The sequence below is a fragment of the Globicephala melas genome, chromosome 17, assembly GCF_963455315.2.
Source record: "Globicephala melas chromosome 17, mGloMel1.2, whole genome shotgun sequence".
Lineage (NCBI taxonomy): Eukaryota > Metazoa > Chordata > Mammalia > Artiodactyla > Delphinidae > Globicephala > Globicephala melas.
This window is the reverse complement of record NC_083330.1, coordinates 13,492,456-13,516,669: the sequence shown is the minus strand read 5'-3', so window position 1 is coordinate 13,516,669 and position 24,214 is coordinate 13,492,456. Positions and strand designations below refer to the sequence as shown.

The 24,214-nt window shown below is 40.3% G+C and overlaps 1 protein-coding gene and 1 long non-coding RNA gene across 2 annotated transcripts in view; one reads left to right on the top strand and one right to left on the bottom strand.

The window, feature by feature from the left end:
- The window catches only part of C17H8orf34 (chromosome 17 C8orf34 homolog), a 344,966-nt gene extending 330,495 nt beyond the window's left edge, over window positions 1-14,471 (bottom strand). Inside the window, 2 exon segments of the mRNA XM_060287424.2 lie at window positions 13,858-13,992; window positions 13,994-14,471. Of these exon segments, the coding sequence (XP_060143407.1) occupies window positions 13,858-13,992; window positions 13,994-14,203 (345 nt within the window). The 5' untranslated portion in view covers window positions 14,204-14,471.
- The window catches only part of LOC132593765 (uncharacterized), a 68,314-nt gene continuing 57,547 nt past the window's right edge, over window positions 13,448-24,214 (top strand). The window contains exon 1 of the long non-coding RNA XR_009559576.1: window positions 13,448-13,890. This is a non-coding gene — a long non-coding RNA (uncharacterized lncRNA). The remainder of the gene's footprint in view (window positions 13,891-24,214) is intronic.

Here is a 24,214-nt window from a genome sequence, read left to right as displayed (position 1 = left end):
CCTTGGATTAATATACAACAAGACAAAGGGTGAGGTGTAGACATATGCACCCATGAGGATCAGAAGGTACCCTGGCACAGCTGTATCTAAGACAGTAATTTGCTTTTTCTTAGTTTCTAGAAAGTGGCCTACACTGGTCAGTTGTGTTTTTTTTTTGATTTTTTAATATGTGTTTCTTTGTTTAAACAGGAATCAGTGACATGTGGAGAGAATCAGATAATGCTGCAAAGAGAAATGAAGGGAAGGTCCAAGCCATGGAAACAATGGAAGGAAAGAAAACAGATGAACTTGGATAGTCTCATCCACCAGAGGGCAGACAGCAGAAGCAAGAAGAACTACAATCCTGCAGCCTATGGAACAAAAACCACATTCACAGAAAGATAGACAAGATGAAAAGGTAGATGGCTATGTACCAGATGAGGGAACAAGATAAAACCCCAGAAAAACAACTAAATGAAGTGGAGATAGGCAACCTTCCAGAAAAAGATTTCAGAATAATGATAGTGAAGATGATCCAGGACCTCAGGAAAAGAATGGAGGCAAAAATCGAGAAGATGCAAGAAATGTTCAACAAAGACCTAGAAGAATTAAAGAACAAACAAACAGAGATAAACAATACAATAACTGAAATGAAAACTACACTAGAAGGAATCAGGCTTCCCTGGTGGCGCAGTGGTTGGGAGTCTGCCTGCCGATGCAGGAGACACGGGTTCGTGCCCTGGTCTGGGAAGATCCCAAATGCCGTGGAACAGCTGGGCCCGTGAGCCATGGCCACTGAGCCTGCGTGTCCGGAGCCTGTGCTCCGCAAAGGGAGAGGCCACAGCAGTGAGAGGCCCGCATACCACAAAAACAAACAAACAACAACAACAAAAAAACTACACTAGAAGGAATCAATAGCAGAATAACTGAGGCAGAAGAACGGATAAGTGACCTGGAAGACAAAATGGTGGAATTCACTGCCGTGGAACAGAATAAAGAAAAAAGAATGAAAAGAAATGAAAACAGCCTAAGAGACCTCTGGAACAACATTAAATGCAACAACATTCGCATCATAGGGGTCCCAGAAGGAGAAGAGAGAGAGAAAGAATCCGAGAAAATAGTTGAAGGGATTATAGTTGAAAACTTCCCTAACATGGGAAAGGAAATAGCCACCCAAGTCCAGGAAGCACACAGAGTCCCAGGTAGGATAAAACCAAGGAGAAACACACCAAAACACATAGTAATCAAATTGACGAAAATTAAAGACAAAGAAAAACTACTGAAAGCAACAAGGGAAAAACAACAATAACATACAAGGGAACTCCCGTAAGGTTAACAGCTGATTTCTCAGCAGAAACTCTACAAGTCAGAAGGGAGTGCCATGATATATTTAAAGTGATGACAGGGAAGAACCTACAACCAATATTACACTACCCGGCATGGATCTGATTCAGATTCAACAGAGAAATCAAAAGCTTTACAGACAAGCAAAAGCTAAGAGAATTCAGCACCACCAAAACAGCTCTACAACAAATGCTGAAGGAACTTCCCTAAGTGGGAAACACAAGAGAAGAAAAGGACCTACAAAAACAAACCCAAAACAATTAAGAAAATGGTAATAGGAACATACATATCAATAATTACCTTAAATGTGAATGGATTAAATGCTCCAACCAAAAGACACAGGCTCGCTGAATGGATACAAAAACATAACCCATATATATGCTGTCTACAAGAGACCCACTTCAGACCTAGGGACACATACAGACTGGAAGTGAGGGGATGGAAAAATATATTCCATGCAAATGGAAATCAAAAGAAAGCTGGAGTAGCAATACTCATGTCAGATAAAATAGACTATAAAATAAAGAATGGTACAAGAGACAAGGAAGGACACTACATAATGATCAAAGGATCAGTTCAAGAAGAAGTTATAACAATTATCAATATATAGGCACCCAACATAGGAGCACCTCAATACATAAGGCAACTGCTAACACTTATAAAAGAGGAAATCAACAGTAACACAGTAATAGCAGGGGACTTTAACACCTCACTTACACAAAAGGACAGATCATCTAAACAGAAAATTAATAAGGAAACACAAGCTTTAAAAAACACAATAGACCAGATAGATTTAATTGATATTTATAGGATATTCCATCCAAAAACAGCAGATTACACTTTCTTCTCAAGTGCAAACAGAAATTCTCCAGGATAGATCACATCTTTGGTCACAAATCAAGCCTCAGTAAATTTAGGAAAACTGAAATCATATCAAGCATCTTTTCTGACCACAATGCTATGAGATTAGAAATCAATTACAGGGGAAAAAATGTAAAAAACACAAAAATATGGAGGCTAAACAATACGTTACTAAATAACCAAGAGATCACTGAAGAAATCAAAGAAGAAATCAAAATATACCTAGAGACAAATGACAATGAAAACATGACAATCCAAAACCTATGGGATGCAGCAAAAGCAGTTCTAAGAGGGAAGTTTATAGCAATACAATCCTACCTCAAGAAACAAGAAAAATCTCAAATAAACCATCTAACCTTACATCTAAAGGAACTAGAGAAAGAAGAACAAACAAAACCCAAAGTTAGTAGAAGGAAAGAAATCATAAAGATGAGAGCAGAAATAAATGAAATAGAAACAAAGAAAATGATAGCAAAGATTAACAAAACTAAAAGCTAGTTCTTTGAGAAGATAAACAAAATTGATAAACCATTAGCCAGACTCATCAAGAAAAAGAGGGAGAGGACTCAAATCAATAAAATTAGAAATGAAAAAGGATAAGTTACAACAGACACTGCAGAAATACAAAACATCCTAAGAGACTACTATAGGCAACACTATGCCAATAAAATGGACAACCTGGAAGAAATGGACAAATTCTTAGAAAGGTGTAACCTTCCAAGACTGAACCAGGAAGAAATAGAAAATATGAACAGACCAATCACAAGTAATGAAATTGAAACTGTGCTTAAAAATCTTCCAACAGGGCTTCCCTGGTGGCACAGTGGTTGAGAGTCTGCCTGCCAACGCAGGGGACATGGGTTCATGCCCCGGACCGGGAAGATCCCACGTGCCGCAGAGCAGCTGGGCCCGTAAGCCATGGCCACTGAGCCTGCACGTCTGGAGCCTGTGCTCCACAATGGGAGAGGCCAGAACAGTGAGAGCCCTGCGTACCACAAAAAAAAAAAAAATCTTCCAACAAACAAAAGTCCAGGACCAGATGGTTTCACAGGTGAATTCTATCAAACATTTAGAGAAGAGGTAACACCCATCCCACTCAAACTCTTCCAAAAAACTGCAGAGGAAGGAACACTCCCAAACTCATTCTACGAGGCCACTACCACCCTGATACCAAAACCAGACAAAGATGTCACAAAAAAAGAAAGTTACAGACCATTATCACTGATGAATATAGATGCAAAAATCCTCAACAAAATACTAGCAAATAGAATCCAACAACACATTAAAAGGATCATACACCATGATCAAGTGGGACTTATCCCAGGGATGCAAGGATTCTTCAATATACGCAAACCAATCAATGTGATACACCATATTAAGAAATTGAAGAATAAAAACCATATGATCATCTGATTAGATGCAGAAGAAGCTTTTCACAAAATTCAACACCCATTTATGATAAAAACTCTCCAGAAAGTGGGCATAGAGGGAACCTACCTCAACATAATAAAGGCCATATATGACAAACCCACAGCAAATATCATTCTCAATGGTGAAAAGCTGAAAGCATTTCCTCTAAGATCAGGAAGAAGACAAGGATGTCCACTCTCACCACTATTATTCAACATAGTTTTGGAAGTCCTGGCCATGGCAATCAGAGAAGAAAAAGAAATAAAAGGAATACAAATTGGAAAAGAAGAGGTAAAACTGTCACTTTTTGCAGATTACATGATATTATACGTAGAGACTCCTAAAAATGCCACCAGAAAACTACTAGAGCTAATCAATGAATTTGGTAAAGTAGCAGGATACAAAATTAATGCACAGAAATCTCTTGCATTCCTATATACTAATGATGAAAAATCTGAAAGAGAAATTAAGGAAACACTCCCATTTACCATTGCAACAAAAAGAATAAAATACCTAGGAATAAACCTACTTAAGGAGACAAAAGACCTGTATGCAGAAAACTATAAGACACTGATGAAAGAAATTAAAGATGATACCAACAGATGGAGAGATATACCATGTTCTTGGATTGGAAGAATCAACATTGTGAAAATGACTATACTACCTAAAGCAATCTACAGATTCAATGCAATCCCTATCAAACTACTAATGGCATTTTTCACAGAACTAGAACAAAAAATTTCACAGTTTGTATGGAAACACAAAAGACTCCGAATAGCCAAAGCAATCTTGAGAAAGAAAAATGGAGCTGGACGAATCAGGCTCCCAGATTTCAGATTATACTACAAAGCTACAGTAATCAAGACAGTATGGTACTGGCACAAAAACAGAAATATAGATCAATGGAACAGGATAGAAAGCCCAGAGATAAACCCATGCACATATGGTCACCTTATTTTTGATAAAGGAGGCAAGAATATACAATGGAGAAAAGACAGCCTCTTCAATAAGTGGTGCTGGGAAAACTGGACAGCTACATGTAAAAGAATGAAATTAGAACACTCCCTAACGTCATTCACGAAAAATAAACTCAAAGTGGATTAGAGACCTAAATGTAAGACTGGACACTATAAAACTCTTAGAGGAAAACATAGGAAGAACACTCTTTGACATAAATCACAGCAAGATCTTTTTTGATCCACCTCCTAGAGTAATGGAAACAAAAAAATAAACAAATGGGACCTAATGAAACTTAAAAGCTTTTGCAAAGCAAAGGAAACTATAAACAAGATGAAAAGACAACCCTCAGGCTGGGACAAAATATTTGCAAATGAATCAACAGACAAAGGATTAGTCTCCAATATATATAAACAGCTTATGCAGCTCAATACTAAAAAACAAACAATCCAATCAAAAAATGGTCAGGGGCTTCCCTGGTGGCACAGTGGTTAAGAATCCACCTGCCAATGCAGGGGACACGGGTTTGAGCCCTGGTCCAGGAAGATCCCACATGCCGCGGAGCAAATAAGCCGGTGTGTCACAACTACTGCATCTGCACTCTAGAACCCACGAGCCACAACTACGGAAGCCCGGAAGCCCACACACCTAGAGCCCGTGCTCTGCAACAAGAGAAGCCACTGCAATGGAAGCCGGCGCACTGCAACAAAGAGTAGCCCCGGCTCCCTGCAACTAGAGAAAGCCCGCGTGTAGCAACGAAGACCCAACGTAGCCATAAATAAATAAATAAATAATAGACAGTCTGATTCTTGCCACCAGGAATGGACTGGGTTTGGGATTGACAACTAAAGTAATGCTGGGGACTTCCCTGGTGGTTCAGTGGTTAAGAATCCGCCTGCCAATGCAGGGGACACAGGTTCAAGCCCTGGTCCGGGAGGATCCCACATGCCTCGGTGCTACTAAGCCCGTGCGTCACAACTACTGAGCCTGTGCTCTAGAGCCCGCGAGCCACAACTACTGAAGCCTGTGGGCCTAGAGCCCGTGCTCTACAGTAAGAGAAGCCGCCACACTGAGAAGCCCGCCGACTGCAACAAAGAGTAGCCCCCCCTCACCGCAACTAGAGAAACATGCGCAGTGGAGAAGACCCAATGCAGCCTAAATAAATAAATAAAAATTTAATATCTACTTCTAGATACAAGACATGACATAATATATGAACTGATACCTATTGTCTGCAGATTACTGATGCACACACATCCTTCACTGTGGAACGGTCCTCTCTCCCTCTGGATAGACTGTCCTGTACTATTGGGAGTGCACACAAAAATGGTATAGAAAGCAGAGGCCCTATTCAGACCAGTCACACACATCAGTCCACGTTTTTAAGTTTTTTTTTTTTTTTTTTTTGACTGCACGGCATGTGGCATCTTATTTCCGCGACCAGGGATTGAACCTGTGTCTCCTGCATTGGAAGCACGGAGACTTAACTACTGGATCACCAGGGAGGTCCCAGTCCACTTTTTTAACCTATGCATTTTAGTGCTGTAAAATTCCCTCTCCGCACTGCTTGAGCTGTGTCTCATAAATTTTGACATACCTTCCTTTTCATTGTTAGATGGGTTTTTATTTCCTTGCGATTTCTTCTTTGACAAGTAGATTATGTAGAAGTGTGTTGCACCGTTTCCCAGTGTTTTGGGAATCTTCCTGTGTTCCTTCTATTACTGATTTCTAGTTTCATCCCACTGTGATGGAGAAAACACCTTGTATGTTTTCTATTGAGGATTGTTTCGTGGTTCAGGGAATGGTCTATCTCTGTATGCATTCCATGCCACTTGAAAGGAATGTGCATTCTGATACTGTTGCATGGAGTGGCCTACAAATGTCAACTAGACCCTGTTGTCTGATGTGCTGTTGAGTTCTTCTATGGTGTTTCTGAATTTCTGCCTAGTTGTTCTCTCAATTGTCAAGAGAGGGGTTTTGAAGTCTTGAACTATAATTACAGATTTGTCTATTTCTCTTCTTAGTTCTATCAGTTTCTGCTTCACACAGTCTGCAGCTCTGCTGCTCAGTGCACACACTCAGGATTGCTCTTTTTCTTGGTGGGTTGACCCTTCTATTATTACAAAATGACAATTCCTGTCTCTGATAATTTTCTATCCTCTAAAGTCTACTTTATCTGACATTTACATAGCCACTCCTGCTTTCCTTTGATGTTTGCATATTTTTTCCATTCTTTTACTTTTATCCTGCCTGTATCTTTGTATTTGAAGTGAGTTTCTTAGTTGGGTCAGGTTTTTTAATCCACTCTGACAATCTCTTTTAACTGGTATACTTAGACCATTGCATTTAATTGAATTAGCGACATATTAGGGCTAAAGTCTGTCATGTTATTTATTTTTTTTCTGTTTGTTCTCTCTGCTTTATTTTTTTCTTTTTCCTATTCCTGGAGGTTACTTGAACATTTTTTTTAATTCCATTTTTATTTATCTACCGTTTTTGAGGGCATCTTTTTGTATAGTTTTTTTAGTGCTTGCTCTAGGTATTACATTATACATATACAATTAGTCAACAGGTATTGTCATTTTATCAGTTCAAGTGAAGTAGAGAAACCTTACCTTCTTTGCACCTCTTAACCCTTCTTTGATTATAATACAATTTTCTTAAGTACTTCCTCTACATACTTTTAGAACCTCATCTGACATTGTTATAATTGTGCTTCAATCATGACATAATTTAGAAAATTCAAGAGGAGAAGGAAAACGTATTATATTTACTCATATTTTTGCACTCTCCACGTTCTTTCTTCCTTCTTGATGTTCTAAACTTCCTTATTCTTTCATCATTTCCTTTCTGTTTAGAGAACTTCCTTTAGCCATACTTTTAGGGAAGGCCTGCTGGTGACAAATTCTCTTGATTCCCCTTTCATTTGTGAAGGATATTTTCTCTAATGTAATCCTAGGTTCTTTTTTTTCAGCACTTGAAAAATATTGTGCCACTTCCCTTGGACCTCCATGGGCTGATGAGAAATCTGGTGTCATTCTAATTTCTTTTTCCTCTATAGGAAGAATGTTGCATTTCTCTGGCTGCTTTCAAGATTTTTCTTGTCTTTCTTCCCCAGAAATTTAATTTCGATGTGTCTTGGCATGGATTTCATGGTAGGGGTGGCCTTGTTACCGCTGGACCACAAGTCCTGAGTCTTCTCTAGGCCTCTTCTGACACAACCCCAATGGGGAGGGAGAGGAATGCCTTATTACTGTCAGGAGTGGGAGGAGGCCAGCCTCCCCACATGGTCTCCACTGACATTGGCCTCAGATCGGGGGTAAGAGTGAGGCAACAATGTAAAATCAAATTAAAACCACAATGAGATACCACACAAACCAGTTAGAATGGCTATTATTAAAAAGACAGATGATATCAAGTTTGGGTGAGAATAGTGAACTGAAACTCTCACACACAGTTGGTAGGAACGTAAAACTGTACAAGCTTCAAAACTAGTGGCTAATGTCTTAAAAAGTTAAACATACACCTACTATATGATCCATCCAACCTATTCCAGGTCCCCAAGAGAAACAAAAGTATAAATCCATACAAAATACTAATTCAGCAATAAAAAGAAGTAAACTACTGATACAGGATGCAACATGGGCGAATTGCAAAATAATGATGTCAAGTACAAAATGATATACACCTTCCCCCAAAAAAGGAGCATAGAGTATGATTCTATTTATACAAAACTCTAGAAATGGAAAAACAACCTTAGTGACAAAAAGGAGATCAGTGGTTGCCTGGGGATGTGGAAGAAGTAAAGAAAGGTAGGAGGGAGGTATTACAAAGAGGCATTCCAGACAGCAGGAAGGAGGACAGGCATATGAGAAGATGTCCCAGCGGAGTCCATGTATTTTAGGTACCTTCCAGGAAATTGCAAACATTTTCACTACATATCATTGACTCTATGACACTCGATCATATGTAGGTGCAAAGGAGATGCCACCACTCATAAACAAACAGTATCTCTGCCTCAGCACCCTTTCTTGTGTTCCAGCACTCTTATGCATTTATTTTTTTAATATTTTTGCTGATATTTCAATAAAATTTTGAGAGGGAGTAGAGGAAAATGCATATGCTTAATTAACCAGAATTGTAAATTTTCTTTACTCAGAATTTTAGTTTATTATTCATTGGTTGCCATGTATAAATCATTGATAACAATTCTTAACTACACTCACATAATTTAATGTTTAAAGAAACCCAATGGATGAATTATTTTGTAAATGCTCATTTCCTAGATGTCCTTTTCTATTTTTAATATTTTTAAAAATTTTGAAATAATTTTAAACTTACAGAAAAAGTATGTGAACAACACAAAGGACTCCATATACCCTTCACCTAGAGACCCCATTCAAGTTTCGCCAACTTTTCCAAAAATGTCCTTCATAGCAAAAGTATCAACTCTAGAAACATATTTTGCACTTACTTGTCACGTCTCTTCAGTCTGAGACCTCCCTTGACTTTCATGATCTTAACATTTTTTAAGACTCCAGATAAGCAGAATTTCCCCATCAAGCTTATCAGATATTTTCCCATTATTCAATTCAAGTCATGCATGATGGGCAGGAATATTATAGAAGCGATGCCATGTTGTTTTAAATGCATCCTAAGAGGGGGCACAACACTTGAGTAAAGTAGCGTCTGCCAGGTTTCTTCACTACAGAGTTACTTTTTTCCCTTTTATAATTAACATCTATTTTGTGGAAAGATACTAGAGATTATGTAACATCTCATTCCTCATCCAACTTTCGCCCATTAGTTTTAGCATTGATTAATGTTTCTTGCCCGAATTATTACTAAGATGGTTGCCAAGTAGTGATTTTCTAATTCCATCATCCCTTCCAGTTTTATTAATTGGCATTGTACTTATGATAAGGTAAAGCTTTCTCTTCTCCCCATAAATTGAACACATTCATGTATCCCATGAATGTGTGGAATAAAATATTCCTATTTTATACAGTAAGATAATGTTACTATCATTCTTTATTTTGCTTCTTAAATTGTCCCAGATTTAGTTAATAGGAGCCTCTTCAAGCTGGCTTCTACGTCCTTTGGACATGTTCCTATCATTCTTTGACCACTTCCTTACTCTTTAGCGTAATAAGATGTTCCAGGTTCATCTTGTATTTCCCAGTGCCAAGCCGTTAATTAACCATTTCTCCAAGGATACCTGGTTCCACTTAATGGGGAATATCATTTAGAACACAAATCTGGTTGCTACGGTTGACCAGTTGATGAGTCCACCTCATAACATATATGCCAAATCAGTTAACACAAATTTAGACTATGTGAGTAGAGGTACTAAACACAGAAGGTTGTAGAGTGATTCCATTCTACTTGGAGTGGGTCAGACCACATTTGGGAAAATGCAGCGAACTTAGTTTGCCACATCTTCAATAGACAGAGATTTAAAAATTCCATGGAGATTGTATGAAGACCGCATTATTCTGCTTTTTAAAAATTGTAGTATAGTTGATTTATAATGTTGTATTAGTTTCAGGTATACAGCAAAGTGATTCATATATATTTATCAAGATATAATCTTTTTCAGATTCTTTTCCATTATGGGTTATTATAAGATATTAAGTATAGTTCCCTGTGGTATAACTTGTTGTTTATCTATTTTCTATATAGTGGTGTGTATCTGTTAATCCCAAACTCCTAACTTATTCCTCCCTCTCCCCCTTTCCCCTTTGGTAACCATAAATTTGTTTTCTATGTCTGTGGGTCTGTTTCTGTTTTGTAAATAAGTTCATTTGTATCAATTTTTAGATTCCACATATAAGTGATATCATATGGTGCAGGATTTCCCACTCTTGTGAGTGTGACTAGGCCGGAACCAAGACATATGGCCGCCCTGAGCACCATTCCAACCCATAATTTTCAAATAATTATCCTATTTAACAAGATGAGAGAAACTGAAAATTGTATACTTCTTGGTATTAAAAATAATGAATTTATTGCAACGTTTCACATCATATAACCTCTTGAGAATTAAGTTAAACTGCTTACAATATAAACAAAGTAGATGGCTTGATCCTAATAAGCAACAGAATTTCTGATCACCAAGTTGTTTGACTGTTAGGTGCCTAGCCCTAGGCTTTGAGATCAGTCTTACATTTGCCCCATGTATCTTACCTACGTATGTTGCAAAAATATTCTACTTTGGTGGCAGCCAAATCATTTCACATCTTGCCAGTTAAGTGAGGAGCTATGTGTGAAATCTATATTAAGATTATAGTTCTAACTTATTGTAGCAACATCAAGCATTCGTTATAGATTGATGCCAGACTGCTAACTACTTGCCTGCCCTGAGCAAGCCAATGAGAGCACTAAAAGTATTATATCTTACAAACATTTCAAAGAGTTTGTGGAATCTAAGTCATTATTGGCATTTTCACCTTATAGCTTCATACTATTTAATTAAAATATCATTACCCAAGACTCTAATGCAACGATTTCTAGGCATGGTTTTGTAATGCCTCAAAATATCTTCAAACATAGTTAAAGGTAGTATAAATGTATACTTCTAACTCACCTGGAAACAAGATTAATTTCACTCTAAAGTAGTTTTTGAAACACCATATTGTGTGCAGCACTTTGATAAGCTTCTCAAATGATAAAATGTTAGAAATAAATAAACTAAGTAAGAAATAAACTAAACTAAGTAAACTGTACAGGTTTAAAAACAAATGAGATGTAAGTATCCTCAATACCAGTATATGTTACCTTTGCTACTGTTTGGACCGGGGCACGAACCCACGTCCCCTGCATCGGCAGGTGGACTCTCAACCACTGCGCCACCAGGGAAGCCCTTTGCTACTGTTTTAAATAACATTCATGTGCTCTCTTTAAAGTGCCTCGCTTCAGTGAGTTTTCTTAAAACAGACCTAGCTAACAAAATCTGTAAAGGGAACATATTGTCAGGTCTTATATATTTTCAAGACTAAAGTAAAGCTATGTCACTAATGCCAGTGCCTCAGCACGAAAAAAAATCACCACAAAGCACAGCTAATAAAACTCGGTACCACCTATTTCAATTTGTAATTGGTAAATGGAGGTTTTAGCTTATGTCACTGTTTCTTACAATGTGGCCCAGGAATTAAATATGTGACCATCGTTTGTGCTACTTCTTACTAAATTCAGGTTCCTAGGCTCCTCTTCTGATCTCTTGAAGCAATTTTTATGAGAACTATTAACCAAAGGCCTGGGAGCTTTGAGGAGAATGATAGATCAATATGTCCATTTTACACTAGTTCCACTGGTTTTCAAGTATGAGGAGACTTTCCAGTTTTGTAAAGTACATGTAATTCTACTCTCAAAACAATGCTCTCTCATGATCAAAACTGTTGCATAAGGACTTGATTTCAGTAGAAGAGAACTTATCCATTTTCTCCCTTTAATTATTTAAAGTGCACATCAACCCTTAAAAATTAACTGCTCATCACTGCAATCCAAGCTAATGGGGATGTATGTAATATGTTACCGAAAAAATGAATAAAATACAAAGTATATACTTTTGTCCTTGTTTGTTTTTTAGTGAGGAGGTCTAATGATTTTACGAAACAATTCTGCCATCCCTTAAGATTCAGCAGTGGAACTGAAAAAGTGAGCATTTAAAACCAAGTTGGATTTATTTCCTAATTATGTATATAGAAAGTTTACATACATTCCAAACTCTATTACTGTCACTTGGAGAGAATCTTGGGAATTATAAAAGTCAGCAAATGAGAATAGCATCTATTAAAAACAATTCATTTATTCTCCCTAGGAAAATGTACTTATATTCTAGAGAAGAAACCCTCTAAATGTATTTATTTTATGTTTCTTTTGATACAATTAACACACTGTGCCACAGAGGGTTATTATATTTCTCCTTTAAATACAGTGTATAGTCTCTAATCTTTACACTAAAGGCAAAGAAAGGAATTCTAGTCGCTCCAGCAATTCTACTCTGCTTTTGTATATGCACTTCCTTTGCTAACACTTTTCGCAAAAACAAGAATCAAGACATATATTGTAGGACTTTATGACTATACAACAGTGATTCTCAGTTGAGATAATGGTCATATCTCCCAAGACAGTACATGGTTAACTTAAAAGTTGGTCAGAAAAACAAGGGATTTTGCAAATCTTTGTTATTGAAACCCGTTATGATCACACCCTTGTCCGCTCCCTTTTTGTGCTGGGACATTAATTCGCAGTCTTATTTTTCTCTGCAGTTATCATTCTCCTCTCTTCAGTCCTGGAGAAGGTGTTCCATCCTCTGCTATCTCTTTCCTCCTGCCTCGTTTCAGCCTTAAGACACCGCGGTCATGTAAACGCCCAAGTATGACCACGACGGATTTTTTTGGCGGGGGGGCGGGGATCTCGACCCTCCCACGTCCTCTCGCAGCGGGTCCGTGCCCAGATGGACGGTTGGACAGGAAAGGAGGGGACCGTGGGCGTCCCTCCCCGCTGCCCTCTGCAGCTACCCAGCGCCCTGGCAACCGGAGGGACGCTTTGCCGGTGCCTGGTTTCAGTCCCCCGTTCTCATTTTCTCCTGTTCTCCCACTTTTCCATTCTCCTACTGTATTTTTGTCATCAATTCTTTGATGGCGAGAGAAAACAGCTCAGAGCTGTCTCCTTCCCATAAATACGCGTGTGCTTTTCCCGAACCTTTCTCTGCCCCCTCTCTCCCCCTAACACAGGTAGGGGGGCCGCAAGGCAAAGGATTCTCCTTTCATCCAGAGACCCATGTCAGCGCCTCAGCTTGGCAATTTCATTCCACACGCCCGCACCTACAGAAGCCTACTTCCTACCAGTTCAGTTTTCTCCCAGGTAACCTTATTCCATCCCATTGCTAAGCACTTCCTCCACCTTTTACGGGTTCTACTACTGCCTACGTTTGGGGAAAAACGCGCAAGACAGTGTGAATTCCAGGAAGAAAGTGAGCGTGTGTAAGGCTGAGTGTGTGCATCCGTCTGTCTCAGCCTGTCCGGGCCCCGTGCATGTGGTTGCAAGGTGCAAGACAGTCAGACACCTCAAACTTGCCATGCCAGGATAAGGCTTGTCCCTCCAGAGCTTACCTGTCCGCGCCCAAGTAACCGAAGAACCGCCCGCGCGGCCGCGTTCCAGGACACCTGGCCCGGACAGAGAGAGAGAACTGGGGCCACAGGGGCGTCCCTCCCGCGCATCTCTTATGTCTCCCTCCTTCCCTCCGGGGTGTCCGGAACCCCCCAAAGACAAACGGGACCGCCCGCACCTGCAGCGCCTTACCTCAAACAGGGGACCGATCTTGTTCTTCTCCAGGTAAGCCTGGATCCGGGATTGCTGATGAGAGGCCATGGAGAGACCGATGGGCCGCGGAGAGTGCGGGAGACCGCGCGGCCGTGCGCCTCTGCCCGGGGACACCCCTGCTTTCCCCTGGACCGGGGCCGGGACAGGAGCTCGGGAGCCCGGGCTCCCCCGGCGCGGCGCGGCGCGGCGCGGCGCGGCGAGCTCGGCTCCCGGCGCGGACGTGGGCTGCAGCCGCTGGAGCCGCGAGCGCGTGGGGCGCCGAGAGCCGGAAGCCGGGGCGCGGCGCCGCCAACTCAGACAACTCGGAGGCGAAGGGAGCACTCATTCATCGCGCTCTCCTCCTCCCCGAGCCCCACGGCTCTCCGCCGCGCCCCCGCGGGGGCACCTGGAGCAGAGGTTCCAGGTTCCTGTCTCTCTGGGCAGCAGCGGCGGGAATCAGGGGGCGGGAGGCGAGCCGGGAGGCGCGGTTCTGCCTAGAACGGCGCAGGGGGGCGCCCTCGGGCGGGCCGGGGCCGCGGGGCTCGAACTCGCGGGGAGCGTGCGTGTGCGTGCGTGTCCGCGCCGACGGTGGGTGCCCGCTCTCCCAGGTTACGGGAACACCCGCCCGGGCTTCTCCCCAGTCTCTGCTCGCCCTGCCCGCTGCTCCCTAGCGACAGCGCCGCTCCGAAAGCCAATGGTGAAGGTGCTTCTTTCAAAGTGCACATAAATCTGGCGCTTGTTGGCTACTCCTTGGCAGCTACAAAGGCAGTTCGAAAGGGGGTCGTCCCCACCGCCCCTTCTGAGCCTCTCCTCGCACCTGCTGCGCTGCCCCCGCTAGCTCAGGGGCCGAGATGGGGAGAGTTGTGAGAAGGTGCTTGAGTCTGAGGGTCTGCCACGAACATGAAGTTGCCTTCCTTCAGGTGGTCTGGCTTGGCTTGGAGCAAGTCGACGGGAGGAGAATTCAGCTGGAAACTCCCAAGGTGCAGACGCCCAGAGGCTGGGGCAAACCTTTAGCTTTTGACAGGAAGAAGAGATGGAAGCGAGCCAGCCCTCCCTCCCAGTTTGCCTTCCTAATCCTCGTATAATTATGTGGATTACAACCCACACGTAATTATGGCTATATATCTTTAGCTACATCTCAAATACTACGCTAGTGCACTTAACGATGTTTCCTATAGATGCTTCCTGAGCTCCTCAAATTTAGCCAGGAACTTTTTATCATGCAGCAGTTTCCGAGGGAAGATCTCCAGACAGCAGAGGTTCCTTCACAAGCTCTTTCTTGTGGAAAAACGAAAAACAAAAAAAAGCAATCATTGAGGCCTCCAGTGACGAGTTCCCTGTCTCCTAACCATGATGTGCTATCAAAATAAAAAGATTTATATTAGTAAACATGAAAGTTAGAATGAAGGGAGCAGTTATCCTAAAGCAGACTGCAACAGAGTAGATTTCCTTTTCTTTCACCACTTTCTAGATTTCTGTAATTCATAATATCTTTATTGGTGTCAGTGTTTTTTCTTTCTTTCTTTCTTTTTTTTTTTGATAAATTTATTTATTTATTTTTCTTGGCTGCATTGGGTCTTCATTGCTGTGCGCAGGCTTTCTCTAGTTGTGGCGAGCAGGGGCTACTCTTCGTTGTAGGTTTCGGAGCACGGGCTCTAGGCGCACACCCTAGAGCGCAGGCTCAGTAGTTGTGGTGCATGGGCTTAGCTGCTCCGCGGCATGTGGGATCTTCCCGGCCCAGGGCTCAAACCCGTGTCCCCTGCATTGACAAGCGGATTCTTAACCACTGCACCACCAGGGAAGCCCCAGTGTTTTTTCATCTGTATTTTAAATGAACTACTTAAGTAGAAACATGCACTAGTTAAGAATGGAATATCCCCAAAAGTACTGTTAATTCTATTTAATAATTCAGATTATTATTCTGCCAGAATACCTAAGAGCATAACCATCACTGATAACCTGAAATAGACATGATTTGGGTTGAAAAGATGCCCAAGTTAATACTTTTACAATCAGACTCAGGTGATCTGCCCAGGGAGAGCTAAACTGAATAGCAGTGAGGTGCCCAGGGTTCTCACATATTTTCCGTTGTGGATCAAAAGCATACTCACTTATATATAGTTTTAATATGTTCAGGAGAAATTAAATATAGAGAGTGAATATCAACATTTTTATTTGCTATTAGGTATGGTACACAGCCATCTATGACTCAGCTAAAAAGTCAGGCATTTTTGACACCACACATAGCACTGGAGAATCAGAACAGTACCTTATTCTAAGAGAACTGAGGAAGATGCTTCTTTAAATCAGACTATTAACCTACTTATTAAGCCTTCACCATACTCAGAGCACTGCATCTAGGGCCTTGAATGGAAAAGACAAAGCTTTGCTGGCAAAATACTTAAGCAGTAAAGGGAAGATCATGAAGATATATACATTTATGTATATATGTATATCAAAACACTGGACATCCCCAAATTACATTTTTAAAATTCAGGAAACATTTCAGAAGTTTTTCAAGGCCTACCTTAAATACGGTCTCCTCCACAAAGCATTTCTTCGTTCTTTCCATTTATGCCCAAACCTGACTTCATTACTAAAATAAATATTTATTGCACAGGCTCTCCACGGCAGACATTACGTTAGGAGTGACGATTCAAAGGTGAAGGGCCTTGTCTTTGTTCTCAGGTGTTCAGTCTTTTTGAGGCAATTGGCATATACACGAATAATGACATTATAATGCATGGTGCTAACATAGATCAATAAAACATGCTGTGTGCATACCGAAGGATGAAAAAATGACCTGTGCCCGAATAATCAAGGAACGCTCCATGAAGGAGATTGTGTTTGAGCAAACTGTCCAAGGAAGAGTAAAATTTTAAAGTTTTCCAGATAGCATTGGTGGAGTGAGGATGGGGATAACGTTGCAGGCTTCGGCATTAAAAAAATAGCATATGCTGGGCTTCCCTGGTGGGGCAGTGGTTGAGAGTTCGCCTGCCGATGCAGGGGACACGGGTTCGTGCCCCGGTCAGGGAAGATCCCACATGCCGCGGAGCGGCTGGGCCCGTGAGCCATGGCCGCTGAGCCTGCACGTCCAGAGCCTGTGCTCCACGACGGGAGAGGCCACAACAGTGAGAGGCCCGCGTACCGCAAAAAAAAAAAAAAAAAAAAAATAGCATATGCAAAGGCACAGAGGCACAAAACAGCCTGGTGATCAGAGAAACATAGGGTGGATATGGAGGAAGATTGGCGTGTGTGGTTAAAAATGTAAGCAGAGTTCAGCTCATTAAAGGTCTTACTTGCTAAGAGACACAGGCTTGCATCTTCTGGGTGATGAGAAGTGACTAAAGAGTTTTGAGCAGAGGAGTGTTATGGTCAGATAAAAGTTTTAGAAAGATTGCTTTGGTTACAACATGCATAATAGATTGAAAAAGAGTGATACAGGGAGAGCAAAACTAATTTAGGGTACAGAATCCACAAGCAAATCATGAGGGCCAGCCTTTGGACGGGAGATAAAAGGATGGAGAGGATGGGAAATAGTCAAGGAACATTTAAAGACTCATTTGTTGATTACCTTTATGTAGGATGAAATTAGAAGAGGCAATCAAAGATGACCCTCCTGACTTCTACAATGAAGCTAAACGATTATAAATTATTTGCCCAAGTCCCCCAATGAATAATTGATTGGGCCAGATTTTGATTCAGTATTTTCAAACTCAAGCTGAAGCTACTTCCACTTTTTACCCTGTATCCTGAAAATTAGTCAAGAATTTAGTTTCCAGATATCAGTATCCTTTGGTAGAAAGGGTTATGTCTCATGACCTGGCACATAGTAGGTACTCAATAAATAGCAGTTAAATGAATTAATTAAATTTTAGTAGCTCAATTCAATCCAGCTATGTTCTTTCAGGCTAAACTTTGCCTCTGACATGTGTCATTTATGTTTTGTTTTCTTCCATTTAATTAATTGCATGCATATTTTAGTCTCTCTTTTAAATTGCAAACTCTCTAAAATCATGAACTGTATCTTAATAATTCTCTTGCACTTTATAGCATGCAACGTAGTATATTTTCATACAATATGTTTTTCATAAACATATCTTTAATTAATATCCTATTGCTATACATTTTGAGAATTTCATTTAGTCTCTTTAAGGCTGGCTGACAAATAACCACTTTTTAAAAAATTAATTAATTAAGTTATTTATTTTTGGCTGCGTTGGGTCTTCGTTGCTGCGCACGGGCTTTCTCTAGTCACGGCGAATGGGGACTACTCTTCATTGCTGTGCGCCACGGGCTTCTCATTGCGGTGGCTTCTTTTGTTGCAGAGCACGGGCTCTAGAGCGCAGGCTCAGTAGTTGTGGTGCACACGCTTAGTTGCTATACAGCATGTGGGATCTTCCCAGGCCAGGGCTTGAACCCATGTCCCCTGCATTGGCAGGCGGATTCTTAACCACAGCGCCACCAGGGAAGTCTGTAACCACTGTCTTGGATTGAATTGACCAGCATTCTTCTGCAAACATAGCACAGTACCTTTATGATGCTTTCCCTTTTTTTTGGCTCGAGCACAGCATGAAAAGGCCATTTTCAGTGAGACTGTCTTGACCTCATTGTGCTACAGAAGTGCCTATCAGCATAATTTACAAATATACAGAATCCAATTTATAGAATGTTCTAAAGCCCTTGTGTAACTGCATCTTGCACAGCTCCTGAAACAAATAATTTTTGATGAGAGACAAGAGAACAATGGTGAAGGCCAGTAGACCTAATTAGGAAGTATAAACAATGTAATCCCTTGAAATTAAATACTGAAATAAGAAACAGAGAAGCTCTATACGGGTTTCTTGAATTTAGGCTGCTAGCCTGAAGCGTATTTGTCCCCTTCCTGTATCTCTCTCACCTTGCCACTTTCTTTTTTTTTCTTTTTTTGGCCATACCACACGGCTTGCAGGATCTTAGTCTCCGACCAGGGATCAAACCCATGCCCCTGGCAGTGAGAGCACCAAGTCCTAACCCCTGAATCGCCAGGGAATTCCCTCACCTTGCCACTTTAAAACAGCCAGAGACTTCTATTTTCCCAAAGAACTCAGTGTATCACCCAGGATTTTCATTTTTGTCCTATTAAGTAGAGAGGTGGCCTCAGAGACTGAAATAAAGGGAGTTCTGGAAGAGATAAAGCAGACAAGTGGGGGCATAGAAAAGTCCTGAATGGGGAACTTCCTAAATGTAATTTGATTTCAATTAAATTACAAATTGTCAAAAATTAATGATAATTATGCTTTAAGCCACATAAAACTATTACATAGTGGGATTTCTATACATGGAAACTTTCAAAATACATGTTTCAGGAAAGAATTCAAAAGATGCCTGGGTATACTTTGATGCTAATGCAAGAATATTTATTACCACTTCACATAGTATAATATATCTTTAGTTATAAAGACTGATTTCCACATACTGTTAGATCTGTGATTAGCCTGAGGACCAATATCTGTGTTAGCATGTGTGAAGGATCATTTAGGTCTTCCCTGAATTTGATTCTCTCTTTAGTATCTCCTTAGGAAAATGTAGAGTGTTTTCTTGTGTACTCTTAGGTGGTGGTTCAAATCCAGCTGAAATGGGGAGGGGGTGGGGGGACACATTACTGGGGAGTCTACCAGCATTATCATTGAGAACACTGACCTCAGAGTTCTAGCCCAGGATAAAATCTAGGCGTTGCCATTTACTAGCTGTGTGATGTTCAGCAAGCTACTTAACCTCTCTATCCTCAGTATCCTCATGTGTAAACTAAAGGTAAATCGTACATAGTTCATCTGTTTATTATGAGGATTACACGAGCTAATGCAGGAAGCATGCATATGGGGCCAGGTACAGAGGAAAGATTCAGTAAAGGGTAGTGCTAATATTGTCATTATTGTCATCATGTCATCATCATTATCACCACCATCATTATCAAGTCCCTGAGATTTAGACTTGCAAAGTTCACATAAGCTGTATCAAACCAATTACCTGAAGAAGTCCTACGTAGAAAGAATGTCTTGCAAATCAAAGCAGTAAGACAGGATATTATAGTCTCTTAATTAAAGGAAATAAGAAAGGTACTTCTAAATTCAAAAAGAGAGCTGTAAGGTGAGTATAGAGTGTAATATAAAATGATCTACTCAATTATATTACTCTACATAAAGAAATTATTTATAAGGGAAGAAAGGTTCCCACAAGAAGCCTGGTAAAAGGAGAGGCAATAGGAACTTTTCAGTGATTATCCACATCTGTCGAGTAGGACAAAAAGCTGCAGGATCCAGCACGTAAGAGTCACATCCCCTTGTTTTCAGATGATGAAACTGAGACACAGAGAGGGTAAGCAACTTGTCCAAGGTCCCAGCTAGTTAGTAGCAAAGTCCATATTTGAACGAGGGTAGCATTTTAAACACCACTCAACTGCCTCTCAAGGCTCTGACTACCAGTGTCACTTCCTTTGCTTCGAACTTGTTTGTACCAGGAGGTATCTGGGTGACTACTTTGACTTGCCTAGTATGTTTATATGGGGAAGGAGGTAACCTGGGTGGCAGATACCCGTGTAATTTTCTGGCCTCATACTAAATGGAAACGTTGGCAAACTGGCTTATATGTCTCTTGAGAGTTTGAATAATGCTAATCAATCATATTGGGACTGATTCTAACTGAACTGATAACATTGACTCACTGGACCTCCTAAATTGAGAACTCAAATGATACTGCCAGCTTGTGAAATCCTGCATCCAGCCTTCTCAGGTGACATTTCTATCTCTTAAATTTCCACATTTAAATATTAGGGGGTTTTTTTTTGTTTTTTGTTTTTTTGTTTTTTTGTGGTACGCGGGCCTCTCACTGTTGTGGCCTCTCCCGTTGCGGAGCACAGGCTCTGGACGCGCAGGCTCAGAGGCCATAGCTCACAGGCCCAGCCACTCCGCGGCATGTGGGATCTTCCCGGACCGGTGCACGCACCCGTGTCCCCTGCATCGGCAGGCGGACTCTCAACCACTGCGCCACCAGGGAAGCCCTAAATATTAGGTTTTAATATTTAACTTTTAATATATGGAATGTTTATAAGCAATCACCATCTAAAATACTTTGTCAATAAATTTTTATAACATTTATTTGCATTATATCATGAATCATTTAAAGTAAATCTACAGATATCAAACTGCAGATAGCTTTGATATTAATTACTAATAAACTGTTAACCCCGACATGCTTTTTACTTATAATTTCCAAAATGGTACTGTCTTGATTCTTCATACCAATAAGTGAGAGTCTTTGTTAAGAAAAACAGCTTAAACAATGAAAAATACTACAGAATACTATAACATGATACTGAATTTATTGAAAGGGAGGAGAAAATAAGAGCGACTAAACAAACAAAGGATGACTTAGAAAGGAAAACAATTCTACTTGGTGTGCACCCTGGGGAGAGTCAGGCACTCTGCCTAGGACAGGATGTGCTATTGCTCTAATCTAACTATCAAGGAATAAGTAACACGGGACCTATTTCTCAAACACACATCCCTGTAAATGCCAGCTAATGCTCAGCTATAATGCAGCACATCACAACCACTCCAGCACTAAAGGCTAAAGGTACATTTTAGCAGAATTAGTGGAACCACCGTTGCCTAGAGGGGATTTAAATTAAAAAAAAAAAAAAAAAAAAGGGATGACAGCTCTCTGCAAAAGCACTCTGGAAGCTATGGTACCCAAAGTAGTCAGCAGATTCCCTCCTTCCAAAGCAAATGTTGGTCTATTTTCTGTGGATAATACCCATCCCTCTCCAACCCTCTGATGATTTTGGTCCTGAGAGTCAGAGAGGTTTCTTTTGTGATGTCTAAGGTTTGTGCGAAGCTTCCACAAACGTCAGAGAATCACACTGAATTATTATATATCTACCACGAAAGATTTCTGATGAGGTCATGAGGAACAGCAGCTAGACTTACTAACTTTACCTGGGAGGATTAGGAAACCAAAAATTTAATGAACGAATGAATGAATGAATGAATGGATAGGTGGACAGATGGAAGAACAGAGGAAGGAAAGAAACAATGAATTAATTAAACGCTGATAATTCATTAGGTAACCATGAGGCATATTTAATAACCAGGTCCTCAGTCATTTATGTCTAAATCCCCCTTTTCATGCATAATAAAGTGAGTTGATTTTGTTCAATACACAATTATTCTAAGTATTTATAAAGTATTTAAATATAATCTTTTCTCCTTTTCATTTCATTGTCTCTAATAAAATGGCATTATGTAAAAACTTGTCTTAAAGCAATGACAGTAAGGCTGTTTTGGAATTTAAGCAGGGAACAAAGAAATATGGTCAACCTTTTATATTTCCTAATATTTAATTTTGCAATAGTCTCCCTCCAGTGAAAAACTTAAATTAGGCACTGACTGGCACCTTATGAAATGAAATATGCAAGACTGAATTTTTCGAGTATGTGTCCTGTCTGCTTCTAAGAGAAAATAAATGGTCTCTGTATTTGTTCAGTATTTGACCTGCTAGCTTAAGTGTCCTTTGACATTTTTATTTCCCTTAGAGTGTACCTTTCTCAAAGGTAATTAAACGGGCTTTGGGGTCAAACCCGAGATTGAATTGTGGGTCAGCTACACACACAGCTCCACACCACGATCACCGATCATTATCACTGCATTTTACAGATGAGGGAACCGAGGCCCAGAGCAGTTCAATAACATCCCCTACTAGTTGGTGAGAAAAACAAAATCCAAGTCCATCTTATTCCGAAGCTTGTGTCCTTTCATTTTATTACACAAGACCAATTTCTACTTCAATTGTTTTGAATACCCATCAACACCTCAATTACTTCTCTCTTTTTGTTTTTATTTGGTACTATTTTTACTTTCAAAGCTATTTCTATTTAGAACAGTATTCAGTCACACCATTTACTGCACTTCTAATGCAACTGATCAATCTATTTTTCAACAGTATGTGAAAGATATGTGAACACTGTAATATAATTTTTTGGTAATTTCTCACTAACCGTTTTTAGAATAAAAGAGGCAATACTGGAGACTGTTTAAAAGCACAGGCTCTGAAGTTAGACTCTGTATTGTTCACATTTTAAAATTTCCTGTATATTATGGTGTTTGACATCTTTTTAAATTTTTTTAATTGAAGTATAGTTGATTTACAATATTATATTCATTTCAGGTGTATAACACAGCGATTCAGTATTTTTGCAGATTATACTCCATTATAAGTTATTACAAGATAGTGGGTATAATTCGCCATGCTATACAGTATACCCTTGTTGCTAATCTATTTTATATATAGTAGTATGTATCTGTTAACCCCATACCTCTAATTTGTCCCTCTCCATTTTCCTCTCCCCTTTGGTAACCACAAGTTTGTTCTCTGTATATGTGAGTCTGTTTCTGTTTTGCATATACATTCATTTGTATTATTTTTTCATTTCCACATATAAGTGACATCATACAGTTTTTATCTTTGGTGTTTGACATCTTGAGAACCTTTCTGACTGGGAGAGACTGCCCCTCCTCAGGCTAGCCAGTATTTAGAAACAGCAAAGCGTGTGCCCTTGATATGTAAGCTAATCAATCCAGAACCAGACCACCTCTATCTGGCCCAGACACCTATGAGTCAATATCCCTTTGCCTTAATCATCCCAGGGCCAGGTAGGCAACTAAGGACCACACTTATATCTCAGAGTCCAAGGAAATTATTTAAATTAGCCAATCTTAAACTATTCACTCTGCCCTGCCTTGACTCTTAAGAAAACCCTAAAGGTCTAACCTCAGCTTTCCCCTCGCTCCTACTTTCTGAGGTCCCCCATGTTGGCCCTGTGTGTCCTGCCTCCTGTCTCTAGGACCTGTGAATATAAAAATCTGTTTTCCTGAGCCTGTCCTGTGTCTGCGATTGTGGCCACACCTGACTGACCGTCTCATAAAAGAACACAGAACAGACTCCATGGATTGGAACCCTGCTTCTAGCACATACCAACTTGTGAATTTTGACAAGTTGTTGCCTAAGCCTCAGTTCTCTCAGATATACCATTAGATGATACTAAAAAGACTCCTCCTAAGTTAGTGCTGTTGTGAGGTTCCCATGAGAATATATCAAGCACTCAGCACGGAGCATGCCAAGGAGCAGGTAATAAATGGATAGTCATTGTATTATTGCTTTTGGCTATACTGGAAGATATTTCAGAGATAACCCATATTTCCTCCTTTCTTTTCCCCATTTTAAAGGTAAGAAATATCTGACCAAGTAATGCTAGACTGACTTTCTCATTTTCTCGTATCTTACCTCTTAGTTTAAAATAGCTCTCATTTCACTGTATTGC